The 16,150-nt window shown below is 41.9% G+C and overlaps 1 protein-coding gene across 1 annotated transcript; it reads left to right on the top strand.

Moving 5' to 3' along the window:
- The first annotated feature begins 3,741 nt into the window (after positions 1-3,741).
- LOC146507794 (tumor necrosis factor receptor superfamily member 11B-like) lies at positions 3,742-6,102 on the top strand. The gene is made up of 5 exons (XM_085178770.1): positions 3,742-3,831; positions 4,481-4,871; positions 5,012-5,191; positions 5,273-5,354; positions 5,451-6,102. Exons 1-5 carry the CDS (start codon positions 3,823-3,825, stop codon positions 5,671-5,673), a joined length of 885 nt encoding a protein of 294 aa, XP_085034896.1. The 5' UTR covers positions 3,742-3,822; the 3' UTR covers positions 5,674-6,102.
- The last annotated feature ends 10,048 nt before the right edge of the window (positions 6,103-16,150 follow it).

Here is a 16,150-nt window from a genome sequence, read left to right as displayed (position 1 = left end):
CCCCCCCAAAAAAACATTGTTTTCTGGTAAATCAACTATATTGAATGCTTTTAGTTTTAAAATCCTCCAAGGGTGCCTTCCCTGAGATGGAAGGGGAATGAATGGCTGACTGGATCAAACAATCTCCACTTCTGATCTCTTGACTGAGAAGAATTTGGTCTTCCCCAGCTTAGCGATCAAGGCGTACAGTGAGTTTCCTGACAGAGCCACTTTGATGTGAGTCACCTACATTAGATCAGCTTTTCCAAGATGTCAGTGTAGCTTCCATTTACACCAAAGTGCACATGAAGCCTGCCAGGATTAGAAACAGAAGCACTGCAGTTACATTTGGATATAGGCCTTGATGATTTCTCTAAGTATGAAAGTGCAGCTGACGTTTCATGGTGGGTCAAATGTCTGAAGTTAAAGGATCACGGTGCATGTAATGTGTACTATAATCGTAACTTGATGCTTATTTCATGTATATCTCACAGGCAGTATCATTTTTCTGTAGCGGCGAGAACTTAAGAACTCAGTGATCGAATGGCATAGAAGTGAAGAGTGCAAAAACCTTTTATGGCCAGGATACATTCTGAATTACGCACAGAGGATGTGTCACATTTCAGATCATCTGGTTTTGAAACCCATATTTCACATGAGCGAGTGCCAGTTTTCAGCATGTGACTGAAAGGTTGACCTGATTTTGAGTCGACACACCTACGCAATCTTCTAAACCTTGTGTACCTCGTGTAAATTCCGCAAAGCCAGCATCTTAAAAGGACTCACAATAAGTGCTACTCAACTAAAAAAAAAAGTAATATGGTCACATCGGAAGAACTGAAAAAGGATATGAAAATTAGCACATTTAAATATGGTATCATTTGCATTTTTTAGACTACACAGCGTTTTTAAACTGTGGATTCTGGCATGTTTGCAATAATAATTTAAAGAACTAAATTAGGACAATGAATCGTGCAATACAAAGTCAGTTAGAACCTAAGAAATAAAGGACATTTGATAAATGTAGGTCGTACTTGTGGGCACAAAGCATTTCCTGCACCGACAAAGCAGTAAATGTGACATTTTATTGCAGGCTGTAAAGTGTGCACATGATAGACTCATCATGCCTATTAGTTGTCGATGCAAGCTAAGGAAACCACTCTAATGGATCATTTTGAACCTTTTTCCTCAAACTCCTTACCAGCCCATCCCAAAATAAACAGCGCACTTGAGGATTGAGTGAAAAACTCAAGTTTCATTTGTTTTACAGCATCACACAGGAAACAAGAAACACTGCATTAATGGATCCTTGGTCGTTAGGAGCTTAAGGGAGATGCTGTAAGTTAGTCACACCAAACCAGCTGGTTCCTAAACCGTCAGCACTTTAAATGTTGGAGGTTCGGGAGGATCAAATAGGGAGGAGACACTTTGTCCTTCCTCCTGCTGCTGATTTTAATATCCTAGATCTTATTTCCAGTTATTCCCAGTGAAAATTCCTGCCCCTATTTAAAATTCAGAATTCAAGCCTTTCTGAGTGAGACTGGATACAGACCTCAGCAGGATCGCCATCAATGCAAGACGATGATCATTATGAGACGAAGGAAAAAAACACCATCTACTCTATCGAGGTATTACTATTACAGAATCTTATAATTAGATGCCTATAAGTATAGTTATACTAAATTACAACTGTAGGATATGAGCTACACTTATCAGCAGGTACTGTTCGTCTCCACAGCTTTCTGTACTAGTGCCGTTCCTGCTCTCTGGTGAGATCTGCTGCATCAGGGTGGAGGACTCTGATCCCATCTATGAGCACCAAGACCCATTAACCACAGAAACACTCACAGGCTCCGAGTGTCCAATTACTGCATCATCACTGTGTACAGAGAGTGCGAGCCATGCAGAAGTGCCCAATACCTGTGGAACTACCTACTCTGCGTGTGTGTCACCTGTGAGAGTCTAAAAGGTGTGTGTAGGTGTGTTTCTAGTTTGTGGATTCAAATTTTGTTGGAACTTTCTCAGGGAGACCTCCGTGACATTCCTTTCAGGATTCTTCAGCGTGCACAGGATGCCTGCTGTGAGGACTTTTATTGAGCCTGCTCCTTACTTACTCCTTACTACGGAGCCCCGCAAGGGACATGGGAGAAAAAAATGCGAGATCTCACAAAACAAACTCGGGATCTCGCAAAACTTTTGTGACATCTCGCAAAAGTTGAATTCCAACAATGGCGGCAGCTACTTAGTTGTAATATTACTCTTTTTGGGTCACAAAATAAACTTTTATGATATTTTGAGGCGTGAATGTAGCTGTGTAAACGTCAAATATCTGCTCGGTTTACAAGACATCACATATTTGCAAAAGTGCTCTGACGTTTTCGGAGATGTCTGACACCCACCATCTCGAAGCTAACGGGAGGTCGAGACCTACTACAGCCAGGAGGAACACCGCTCTCCCGGCACATCGTGCCTTGACCTCCCGGTCGGCTTCGAGCAGGCGGCCTCTGAAGAATGCGTCTAAAACTTTTGCGAAATCTCGCAAGACTTTTGCGAGATCCCGAGTTTGTTTTGCAAGATCTCGCAAAAGTTCGTCTTAATTTTTTTTCTCCCATGTCCCTTGCAGGGCTCCGTACCTTACACTCCTTTACCTCTTAATTGATAAAAAAGGAATAATATTATGAAGGCTCCTGATGAGCTCATGACCATTATGGGGGGAAAAAATCCTTATTTTTTTAATATATAAATCAAATGCACAAATTGGTCAAATTAACCTATTAAATACAATGAACAAGTACAGTGAAACACATCCTACCACAGTTGAGTCATGCTCATATTCTGTGGAAACAGGAAGAGAACAGAGAAATGAAGATCCTGCTGTGACTCACTGACCAGTTCGTTTTGCTAATTCATCAGACTGTAAACCCCAATCAGTGACTCACTGACATATTCTGCAAATTAAAAGGGGGACTCATATAGTGACGTATGATTTTGCCTGCTTCAAGAACCAGGCGGTAGAAAAAAAAAGATCAAAAATTTGTATTAACCCGCACATCATATGCAAATGACAGCACAGACACATTTCCCTGAAAGTTTAGAAGTTTTTCAAGTTGTGCAAAGGCAGATATTTCTCAAAAACCTGTGACTCATGTGTGATAAGATATATTACTGTAACATTGTAGACTTCTTTATTTCGCTATAAATTATATTCATCAAATTCCCACAAATGAAAGAAACAACTGTGCAAGCTTTGGACTTTTGAATACAATATTACACAATCCACTGTGTATTCAATGACATTACAAAGTAATCATGCATTTCAAGTGGAATTCCAATAAAACTGATTGATGTTTGTGGCTGTAATGTGACAAAATGTGGAAAAGTTCAAGGGGGGCGAATACTTTTGCAAGCCACTGTATATTTGACCCTACACTTTACAGAAGATTTAAGGTCTTTTAAGAGTAAACAGCAAACTATATGCTCTATTCATGTAATCTCATATCAGTGGCCTCCCAGCAACAAGTTGGTGAAATCTGAAAATGAGCTTAAATGTGAATTATTTCTATCAGACAAGGAGGAACCAAAAAACTCTGTCACAACACTTGATTAAGATGACACATACAAAGTTAGCAACAGGCAGCGAGTGAAACTAAATCACACATTACTCCAAATACTTCCTTCCATTTTCTGACAGTTTCTTTTTTTAATAACATTGCTTTACTACACAGAAGTAGTTTGACCTTTAAGATGAAGTTTACAGCTGATTAGACAAACCACATCACCCACGCAGGAAGGGTTCCTATAAAAGGCGAGTGCTGTCAAATCCTCTTTGACAGACATCCCATCATGAACATGGTGAGTATTTGACACAACTATAGAGCTTAAAATGGGAATATGTGATAGGTTCACATTTCAAAAATTTTAAAACTTGTTTATATTTATTTTACAGAGTATGCAAATTCTAGAAATGGGGAAATATTTTACAATAGAAAAAGAATAAACAGAAATATGCATTTATGTTTAATTACATTTGATTATGTAACGCGAAATAGTTAAATACTTAAATCACTTTTATCAATGATTTGTAGAGGAAGTTTGCCACAGTGGACTCTTTTGTGCTTACAGTGTACAGATGGTTTATCCATTAGATGCTGCATTGAGGTTAAAGAGGTTTCCTCTTGTTAGTTTCATTCTGGCCCCTGAAAAGTCAGTGTAGAAGTTAAATATCAGGTCAGATCAGACAAGAGGTAACTTAAAAACAAAACACAGCTAATTTGAGAGGATTAAAAACAAACAAATGCTTCCATATTTTTTATGCATGTTCCTGTTTTACTGATTTTGACTTGCGGTTTCAAGTTGTGCAATTTAACCTAGTAAATATTTCCACTACTTTAGGTGAAATTTTAGAGCTACAGGATGAGGGAGCTATAACTCACAGACATAGCAAATCACATGTTCTGAGGTATTTTCAGCACTTATAATCAGGTGTCGTCTCTCTCTACAGCTTATCGTGCCAGCGCTGTTCCTGCTCTCTGGTTCACTCTGTGGTGCCTCAGTGGTGGATCCTGTTCCCACCTTTGACCACCGAGACCCGGTAACTGGAGAAATCCTCAAATGTCCCAAGTGTCCACCGGGCACGTTCATGTCTGCTCATTGCACTGCCACCACACCCACACAGTGTCAGCCGTGCAAAAATGGCCACTTCACCGATCTGTGGAACTACCTGCCCAGGTGTCTGTACTGCAACAACCTTTGCACAGGTAACCTGGAGGTGGAAACAGAGTGCTCCCCGACAACCAACAGGATCTGTCGGTGCAAAGAAGGCTTTTACTCGGCTGATGACTTCTGTATCCGGCACACAGAGTGTGGCCCCGGATACGGGGTTCAAACCAAAGGTACAGTATTCATTTATTAAATATGAACTACTAAACCATCCATCCATCTTCTTCTGTTTATCCAAAACATCAGTATGTCTAACTCACTTTACACTTCCAATGAATGTAGTGACCTGAAGTCCTCTGTTGTCCTCTCTTAGGTACACAGCAGACAAACACCATTTGTGAAAAGTGTCCAGAGGGATATTTTTCCAGCTCATCTTCTGCGGTGGATTTGTGTGTAAAACATCAGGAGTGCTCCAGCGGGCAGAGCGTACTCCTCACTGGCTCAGCCTATTCTGACACCGTGTGTGGCACCTGTGAGAGTCTTGCAAACGGAGGTATGTTATTAATGTTATCTGCCAAAAACAAAATATTTTTTATTGCAACCAAATTTACAAAGTTGTTTCAAACTTTCTCAGGTGAGGCTCTCAGGACATTCCTCTCAGGATTCTTCCATGCACACAGGATGCGTGTAGGAAAAATCAAGAAGTTTGTTTCCAAGTGAGCACACTCTTTGTCTGTTTGATTATTCTCCAGCACTCCTTCACCTCTAAATTAAAAAAAGACGCCCATTAAACCATTGTCTCCTTGCAACAGATACATCCTTACCTCGTCGGAAGAGAGGTGCAGTCTCCCCAAACAGAGAGAGCCTCTCATGGATCACATCATAGACTGGCTGGCAAAGGCTCCAGAGGAAAAGCTGAGGAAGATTCCTGACATGCTAACAGCTTCAGATCTTAACTCCATGGCAGAAAAACTAAAGAAGAGACTTCATGAGATTAAGCAGCAGAACCCAAACTGCAGCTTAACAATAGATTAAGTAAACAATGCTCTCTAGTCTGCAGTCTGTTACACACTGAAAACATTTTTATAAGTGTTATAGGAGGATATTTTTACACCATTCTCCATTTTATTGGCGTACATGCAATGTAATAAAGGTAGACAAATGTTAACACAAATAATATTATTTCTATACATTGAGGCTTCTGATTAGAAGACATATGACTCCATTACAGAAGAGCTGTGAATTATTCCTATGAAATAAGGGCCACAATGAACAAGCTATTAAATACATATATTCACATTGCTACAGCTGTTTTGCACTTAACTCCACATTGTTAAGAGCTTAAGGGGGGAAAAATAAAACAACAACTAGGAATTCCACACAAAAAAAACCCTGAAATATGAAAACATTTTAAACATGACATTGTGATGTTATTTAAAGTTTTAAATAAAAGGATTTTTATAAGATTGTGTGAATGTCATTCAAACTGAAATATTTTACCTGCCAAGTGTAAAAACCAAACAAAGTATCGCGCACGCTGTAACCTAAAGTCACAACCTCCTGTATCGCCTCCTCCCTTATGACCTTCCTATGAATGAACTAATTATTTCAAACAAGTGAAAATGTAGCTCGTCTTTCTTGTTATCATTACCCTGGAGTAAAACACATACCTTGTAATTGTATTACAAAGTGCTACAGTTAGAGTGAGGAACTGTTAGAGATCCAACACGTTCTCACTACCACAGCGTAACAGTCGTGGATATAAAAATAGGACAATTTCATGAATTAATAATTGCATAAGCACATTAGTAAATTCATTGTAATTATAACTGTATTAATTTTTTGATCATTTACTTGACAATAAAATGAAGAATTGGCAGCGATTTCAGCCTAATGTCAAGAGAACTTAAAGTATAATAAAGTAGGCTACTGTTTTAAAGGATCCTTTTAAACTTACAAAAATACAGTATGTTTGAGTATTTGCCCCCTTCCTGATTTCTAATTTTTGCATTTTTGTCACAGTAATATTAGACAAAGAGAACCTGAATAAATTCAAAATGAAGTATTCCAATGATCATTTCATTCATTACGGGAGAAAAGCTATCCACACCTGCCCCTCTGTGAAAAAGTAATTTCCCTCTAAAACTGCTTGTGCCACCCTTTGCAGCAAGTAGTGCAATCGAGCGTTTGTGATAATTGGCAGATGTGGGAGGTGTGTAGTCATAAACCCTGCAACTGTCCATCAACACAAAGAGTCAGAAAACAAAAGTTCGTTCAGTGCTTGACTGCAGGATTTGTGCTGCAGCCCTGACCTGTAAGAGGGTTTACGTTCCTCCTTAGCGTTATGCGCCATCTAGTGGCAACTTTGAGTAAACACCTGATATAGTAACAAGCGGGGGTGGCAAAAGTACAGACATTGTGTCCTTATGAATCAGAATCAGAATACTTTATTAATCCCTAAGGAAATGATGCTGTAATTAAGTGGGTGTACTGATACCCTGTTTGTATTTCCGCCACCCAAAGCTTATTTCTTTATCAAGAGAATAAAATAGAATAGAATAATCCTTTAATTGTCCCACAAGGGGAAATTTGGTTGTAACAGCAGCCAGAAAGACACATATACAAACAAACAGTACACAGGACACAGAACAGAAACATATATATATATATTTTTTTACATATTTACATATGGACAATGGTTACTATAAACAGAGTACTGTACAATTATTAAATTAAATAAAAATAACTACAGATAAGAGGCAAATCAGGTTGTAGGTTGATTAAATTATCAAGGTTCAATGTTCTTTATTTGTCACATGCATAGTTATACAAGTATAACACACAGTGAAATGTAACCTGACACGCTCCTCGACATGTGCAAAAATGGGGGGAGAGTAAGAACATTATATATAGCATATACATTAGGTGAATGTGCAGTAGTAGCAGCAAGCAGGTGAATTCTGTACATTAATAAGAATAGACAATCTGACTATTTTACAGAATAGACAATATAAACATATTTAAAATTGAAGGAATTTGAAATGTACATTGTGCCTGGGTTTAGAGTGTTTGGAAGAGAGTCCTGTCTCAGTCAGTTATAGATGATGTGAGAGGGCGGGTGTGTGTGTGTTTAGGGCCCGGATGGCTTGGGGATAGAAGCTCCTCTTGAGTCTCTCTGTCCTTGCCCGGATGATGCAGAACCTTCTACCGGATTGCAGAAGTTGGAACAGTTTGTTGCCAGGATGGGACGGGTCCTTCAGTATCTGCGCTGCTCTAGTCCGGCATCTCCTGGTGTAGGTGCCCTGAAGCGGGGGGAAAGCAATCCTGCAGCAGCATTCTGCTGTACGGATCACTCTCTGGAGAGCTTTTTGGTCCTTAACACAGCTGTTCCAAAACCACGATGTGATGTTCTGTGTGAGGATGCTCTCCACAAATTATTGCAGTTACAGCTAGGGATGGGTACCGGTATCCGGTGCCATGATGGCACCGGTTCTGACATAAACGGTAGTAACCAGACCGAAAAGCAGCGCACATTTCGGTGCTTCATTTCGGTGCTTTTTTTTTCTGAGATGTCATACACTTTGAATTCTAGCCAATCATTTTACGTTTCCGAGGATAGTAGGCAGGCCCAGGTACGTACATACTTTTAGAGCAGAGCTACAGATTAAAAATGCCCAAGACGAAGCGGTCAAAAGTCTGGCTGTACTTCACAGCAAAATATGCAAACTCACCAGCCTGCAACAAGTGCTTTAAGGTGATACTGTGATACTGTCAAAGGAGGTAACACCTCAAATCTGATGAAACACCTGGCGACGCATAGCGGTTTTTTTTTTTAAAGCAGAAAAATGCGCCGTATTTGATAGCTTGCTGCGAGACCTCACACCGTGCACATCTACTGCGGGTGTGGTGGTGACGGATGATGATGGCAGCAGCAGCCGTTCTTCTCTGCGTGAGTAGCTTCATGTTGTTCGTGTGCAATTTACGTTGAGTAGGCTAACCACGTTATTACATTAATGCATGTAAGGTGAACTAGCAAACACTGTCGTAGTTACATGCAGCTGTCTTCTTGTTTGATGGCAGATACTCCCTTCACCCTGGCCAAAAAGGCTAAAATGACCAAAGAAAAAGTGGAAAACAGTTAAACATGAGAGGTTTTTGGACAAAGTTTGTTTTTTCCATTGTTTAAGCACTGCTTCCAGCCAAGAGTGATATCATATATGCCCTATAGCTGCAGAAAAGGCTAACATTGTTATCTTTTTACAATAAAAACAGCTGAACATGAGAGGTTTTTGGACCAATTTTGTGTTCTCCATTCTTTAAGCACCGGTTTGAGCACCGTTTAAGCACCGGCACCGTTTCAAAAGTACCAGTTTGGCACCGGTATCGGATAAAACCTAAACGATACCCATCCCTAGTTACAGCGCAGATGTAAACATCTATGTTTGTTGGGAGCAGTTCTGATTGTACAGTCTGACAGCTGCAGGGAGGAAGGACCTGCGGAAACGCTCCTTCATGCATCGAGGATGCAGCAGTCTGTCACTGAAGACAGAAGGTCTTTAAAAGCGCTCCCTGTACTCCAAATGACCTCAGCCGCCTCAGGAGGTAGAGTCTGCTCTGGCCCTTCCTGTAAAGAATATCAGTGTTGTGGTATTGAGATAGTGGACTCTTATAGGTACCAGGTGAACCAGGTGAACACCCAGGTACCTATAAGAGTCCACTATCTCAATGTCCACTCCCTGGATGTTCACCGGTGTCAGTGTGGTAGATCTGCGTCTCCGGAAGTCCATCACCAACTCCTTGGTTTTCCTGGCGTTGATCAGCAGGTGGTTCTGCTGACACCAGTCTACAAAGTCCAGAGTCCACTGTCTGTACTCTGAGTCTGAGGCCGACTATGGCAGAGTCGTCAGAGAACTTCTGCAGGTGGCAGCGTGGGGAGTTGATGGAGAAGTCTGCAGTGTAGAGGGTGAAGAGGAACGGTGCCAGCACAGTTCCCTGTGGGGCTCCCGTACTGCAGACCAGCATATCAGAGACACAGCCCTGTGTCCTCACATACTGTGGCTGTTCTGTGAGGTAGTCCAGTATCCACTGGGACATGTGGTGGTCCACTCCCGATAGCTCCAGCTTGTCTCTCAGAAGTCGTGACTGGATGGTGTTAAAAGCACTGGAGAAATCAAAGAACATGATCCTCACAGTGCTTCCAGGCTTCTCCAGGTGAGTCAGAGCTCGGTGCAGGAGGAAACAATGGCCACTTTGGACAAAATAACTCATCTCAGCTTAGGGGCATCTGGTGTGTCAAATGTTCATTAGAAATTCATACAAAATGTAAGAACGTAGAACATAAAATCAGTCTCTATGCGGATGATGTGTTGCTTTTTCTGCAAAACTCACAAATCAACCTCTCTGAGGTAATTACTCTAATAAACTGGTTTTCAAGAGTTTCAGATTATTCAATTAATTGGCCAAAATCTACAGTTCTTCCCATTAACTGCTCCTTCCATAATTCTTCTTCTGCCCCACTACAATCTGGAAATATTAAATATTTAGGTATTAATGTTTCTCCTAAGCTTTCAGACTTAATTAAATTAAACCACATCACACTTCTAAAGAAAGTAGAAGGCGATCTGACTAGATGGAAATCTCTACCCATATCACTCATGGGAAGGGTCGCCACTATAAAAATGATGATCTTGCCAAAAATAAATTACTTATTTTTAATGATCCCTAACAAACCATCACAAGATTGGTTCAGATCTCTGGATTCACATATTTCTAAATTCCTTTGGAAAGATAAACCCCCGCGTATAAGCTTAAAAACGCTACAAAGAACCAAGGATAGAGGAGGATTAGATCTGCCTAATTTTCACCAATACTTCTTAGCCAACAGGCTTCAGTTCATCTCAGTATGGTTAAAATGTACCCTCTTAGATGAGCCCTGGCTAGATGTTGAACAGGCACTATGCAATGATCTAGAGATTTCAGACCTACCATTTATTAGCTCAAACATCAAAAGACATGAATGCTTTAAAAGCATCAACATCAGCTTTTCTCTGACAGCATGGTGGGAGTTTCTAAAAATAACGGAGTCTTCATTAATCCCATGCAAACGTACACCTATCTGGAATAACCCTGACATATTACAAAACAATAATATGATTAATTTCCCAGAATGGAGTTGTAAAGGAATTAAATACTTAGAAGATATATTAGAGGGAACAGAATTTATTCCATTTGACAGACTAGTTATACAATATGGGATCAACAAGAAAAGATTTTTAGAATATCAACAAATTAAATCCATAGTAAAAAAGAAATTTAACCTCAGTCAAGTTGAATTACAAACACCACCAAGTGTGGTTCAATTTCTTACTCTTAAATCCCCCAAATTATTATCTAAAATATACAGAACACTTTCTAAAATAGATGAATCAATATCCCTTCCTATTGCAAAGTGGGAAGCAGATTTATCAGTCAGCTTAGACCAAAACGTCTGGTCTCAGATTTGCTTAGAAACCTTTAAATTGATTAAAAATCCCAATCTGCAATTAATACAATACAAAATACTACATAGAGTGCACTATACAGGTCATCGAATGTTCAAGATGGGCTTTACATCCGCCAACAACTGCTCACACTGTCAAGGCAATACACCAGACAATTACATCCACGCTCTTTGGTTCTGTCCACCAGTGCAGAAGTTTTGGCACGAGATATGTGAAGACTTATCAAAGTGTCTGAAATGTAAAATTCCAACCTCCCCTTTAGTATGCTTGTTGGGAAATTTGGATGATGTCACTACAGAAACTAATACAGTCCACATGGTTTTTATTGCCCTATGCATCGCCAAGAAAACGGTCCTCATGAACTGGAAAAATAAAAATAATCTTAATTCTAGCCAATATAGAAACTATCTAATAGATCACATTAGTCTCGATATAGCCTCTGCCACCACATTAGATCAATCCCTCTGGGCTCCTTTGATCGGCTCCATCACCTAGCGGGGGTGGGGGGTCGTGGTTTGGTCCCGCCTTGGCTATTGTGGTTGATGTGGAGGTTGGGATGGGTTTAGGGCACCTGGAGGACCCCTAGAGACGTTATCCCTGGAGGGCTTAACCCGGGGGTTGTGTTCATAACCTGGTTAGTGGCTCTGGTCGCTCTCAGAGGTTGTTCTCCTCGTGGCCGCGTGCAGCGGGGCTGGAGGATGGTCTGTGCTGGCGGACGTAGGTTACTGGCCTGGTGGCCTGGCTGCCCCTGAGTGGATCCGGGGCGGGCGTGGGGGTTTGGGGTTCGGGGGTGCTTCGCCTCCGTGCTGGGGCTCTGGCTGGGCCTTGGGGGCTTCGATCCTCGTCGGTGTGTCGCCAAGGTTGTGGGCGGGTGGGTGCACGGGGGCTCAGCCCTGGCGCAGGGGGCCTCTTGTGCATCGGCCTAACCGGGGGGCTCTTCAACTGGCAGGGAGGTTGTTCCATCTTTGCAGGAGTCCACTCTGCAGGTGGGGGAGAGACATAGGAGAGGTGGAGAATAAACTTAACCTGGGTGTCTGTTGTCTTGTGTAGTCTGGGAGATGATTGAATGTTGGGGTGGGTACAGTTTCCTCTGCGGTGGGGTGGGGTGGGCTGCCCCGGGTCCTGTGGGGCTTGGCGGTGCTGCTGCCGTAGGCCCCGGTCTGGATGGGCCTGGGCTCCCTTGCCTTGGTGGATACCAGAGGACGGGGGTGCCTACTGGGGTCAGCGGGGGAGCTGGCCCTAGGGAGGGACACCCTCCCCTCCCTTCTTTTTCTCCTCATCCCCGGCTACCTCCCTCTTCCCGCTCCACCACACCCACCCACACAGGTAGGGTCTTGGGGTGCGGGTGTGTCACCAGGGTGCAGGGGAGACATTCCCCCCCCCCCCCCCCCCCCCCCCCGTCCTCTTCTGGCCACCTGTGCCTCAATTTTATCTCACAACTTAGACATCCACATTACTTACACTCTCATAACACACACACACACACACACACACACACACACACATATATATATATATATATATATATATATATATATATATATATATATATATATATATATATATATATATATATATATATAGGGCCTTGAGGGTGGGCACGTTAACGGCGTCCAGTAGACGGTCTGTGTATTCAAACCTACCTCTGGCGCCGGTGCCCACCTCTCAATTTTAAATCCATGTAGACATTGAGGGTTCTCGGGAGGAGCCGTGCTAACACCTGCTGCTCTCTGGCAGCAGCACCATGCGCTCCCTTGTTTTAAATACACTTTAGAGCAACACGCAGCAACACTACACTTGAGTGGGAGGAGGGAGGTATGGGGTCTTAACACACCCCCGTTCTCTGCTAGCCATCGGGGCGGGGGGGCTGGGAAGAGATGCTGGCTGTCCGATTGGCCTCCCTGCTGCTGCGGAGCCTGGGGCGGTCTGCTTGCCTCCACCCCGGAGGGAAGGGTAACATCTCTTGGGTCTGGGTGCCGTTTCCCCCTCTGGGGGCGAGGGTACCTGGACCTGGGGTATAGAGTATGTTTGGGGAGTGTGATTGTGTGTACATGTCCATTTACGTTTATTCCTACGTTGGGTGAGTGCTGAGTGTTTGTATATGTGTGCATGAGGGTGGGAATGCATGTCTGTGTCTGTGTGTGCCTGTTTGTCTGTGTCTATATGTCAGGTCGGGTCTTAGACTCCACCTCTCTGGGAACTCCCAGGCCCTCCAAGTGTGGAGGCCTATCTCCCCTCACCACACTCCCTGCCGGTGATTGATACCCTCAGGGGTCGGTGCATTGTTGGTTCTTGGTGTCCGGGGCTGGGCGCTCAGGTCATGTGCCAACTCACTCCCGGTGGCTACTTGCCTGGCGCCTGCTGCTCGGTCAGGCCTCTTCCGGGGCGCGGAGGGCCCTCGGGCCTCCGGCCTCTGTGCCTGCGGCTCGGTTCACTCTGGCACAGCTGGCTGCCGGCGGAGCCGGCGGGCACGCCGGTGCAGCCCCCTCTAGCTTCTGCCCGGTGGCTACTGGGTGACCCCTCCTCAGGTGATCCCGGAGATATTTTTTTTTTCCCCCTTTCTCACTGTCCCTCTCCCCTTCTGTTTTTCTTTTCCTTCCTCTTTCTTTCTCCCTTTCCTATCCCTCACTCATGTCTGTCCCGTCTGTAACAACTGAAAATAAAATAAAATAAATAATAAAAACAAAGGTCGATCAAATGGACCAATACGGCAATATGGCAATGCCATGATGATCCATTTGGCAAAATAAATCCATTGGGTATCCTTGTTGGTCTTCAGACAACAATTCTGACGGCTAAAGAACCAAATGGGACAGGCAAAAAAAAAAAAAAAAAAAGAAATTCATACAAGCCTTTCTATAAAGGTATCTATTTATGTGCCCTTTATTAAACTGTAATCAAAGTAAACAAAGACTAATTTCTACTAAACATAAACTTTCCTCAAAACTTTACATTTTCTCACAATAGACAGTAACTTTACAAGAACAAAGGGAAGCTTCCACATTCAAACTGCACCTAGTCTTCACAGGAACAGTGTTGAGGTGTACGACCAACCCTTCCAGAGAACTGGCTCGCAGCCTGTTACTGCCAGCCCACTGATTTCTTGATAACTAGAAACCTTTTGCATGTTTCCAGGTGTCCTTTCACTTTTATTTTTTATAATTATATTCATTTGCATACATATGTCACTGCTGATGCAAGATGGTAAAGAGCACCACTAGGGCTGAGTGATATGAGGAAAATCTAATATCGTAATATTTTTTGGCTACACAATATATATCACGATATGTTTAAATAACCCCCAAACTATATAGTACTTCAAATTGCACTGGTATACTCATTCAACTTGACCATTCAATATTTTTTTCTACTTTGAATTCAAAAATCTGAATGAACTGAAATGTTTTGTTTGTTTTTGTCTTATATAGGTTGCACACAGAGGTTTTTCCACAAATGACAACACTGTCACAGTAAGTCTCTTTCTGTGGTCAGTAGTAGACCTTTATCAAACAAAAGATCATAGCAACAAAAAAGTCCATCAACAATCATGAGACAAAACAAGCAAACAAAGAAACAAACAAAAAAACAAGTGAAAGTAAAAATGTGCTTTTAACCCTTCAAGGTCCAAAAAAGCAATGGAAAAATGTTTTGCTTGCATTTGTTATTGACTTGGGTAAGTAATAACCACAACCAATCATTTTGTTTTTCAATAGACCCTATAGTTTTTAAAATATTGATCTCTTCCTCTTCCTCCCATATGCTAATTATATACAGGGATGAGTGATGGGCATGGAATGGTGATCTTTGCATTGGACTCTTTGCTCCACCATTTGACCGATGAAAGAGGCATGAACCCACAGGCATTAAGAAGGTTGGCACATTTGTTGTCAAATCATTTTACTGCAATCAGACCTTCATCAGACCTGTAATCACAGCTCCATGGCCCTTCTTCATCAGGGGAGCTCCACCAGTGCAGTTTGATCACACAGTACCAATGCACCTGACACAAAGGAGGTGTGCAAGTTCTGGACCAAGCTGAAACTTGTGAAGAGCTGAGGTTCTTTTATGGGTTTCAAAGGTGTTTTTTACAACTTTGTCCTAGAGGTAACTTCTGTTCCTTTGCACAGAGGGGAGCAGTGAAGAATGTAGATCCCCTTGATACAGCAGCAAATCGTGAATGATGCCAGATGAACTTGGTTGGCAGAACAATTTAAAGCCCTTCTCATCTGGTTTGTTGGCAATATACTGGTGAAGAGTGCCAGCCCTGTTGGCTTCATATGAAACCATGACCTCAAACACACTGTGGTTGAAGGTGGATGGTATCATGAGACACCAGTCACAAATCCGCCACAGGACCATGTGATTTTTAGCCATATAATTGCCATATAGTACTTGTTAAACATGAAATTATAATTTTTACAACTTAGTAATATTAATTTACCAGCTACTGTAAATTGGTTAAAAGGTAATTAGTTGTGATATTTGTGATTTCCACATGCTACTCTTGATTACATTTTACTCAGAAAGTTACAAAAATTATTTACTGAGGAAATTATTTCAGCATATTCTTGCTGCGCTAACACTTAATGTGATTTATCAACAGCAATTGATCACATACTAAACAGATGTGACTTGTAAGTCCTCTAACACTATATCAGAAAATGATACCTTCCTACTTTAGTTTCATCACAAACACTCAAAATATGTTGGATGGTTTTTTGTTTCTGACTTCCTGGTTGGGAGAGGGATAAGAAGAACCAACCGTTTGCATCCACAGTGCCTTCTGGTGGATTTTTTTGGCATTACAGATGTAAACCAGTTGGTAGAAAAGACTAAATAAGTTAGGTCCATTTCAGTGAAAGCCTCAGTTCGACATAGGTCCTGAAAATGTACTAGTTGGTTGAGCAGAATGCTAAAGGGTTAAAAAAAATATATATATAATTGTAAAATTTAAAAAATGTGATGACCTTAAATTACGGAAGCAAAAGTCTAGATAGTGACTATAAAAACAA

The sequence above is a fragment of the Neolamprologus multifasciatus genome, chromosome 11 (genome assembly GCF_963576455.1).
Source record: "Neolamprologus multifasciatus chromosome 11, fNeoMul1.2, whole genome shotgun sequence".
Taxonomy (NCBI): Eukaryota; Metazoa; Chordata; class Actinopteri; order Cichliformes; family Cichlidae; genus Neolamprologus; species Neolamprologus multifasciatus.
Note: the sequence above shows the minus strand (reverse complement) of the source record. Positions and strands in the feature narration are given on the sequence as shown.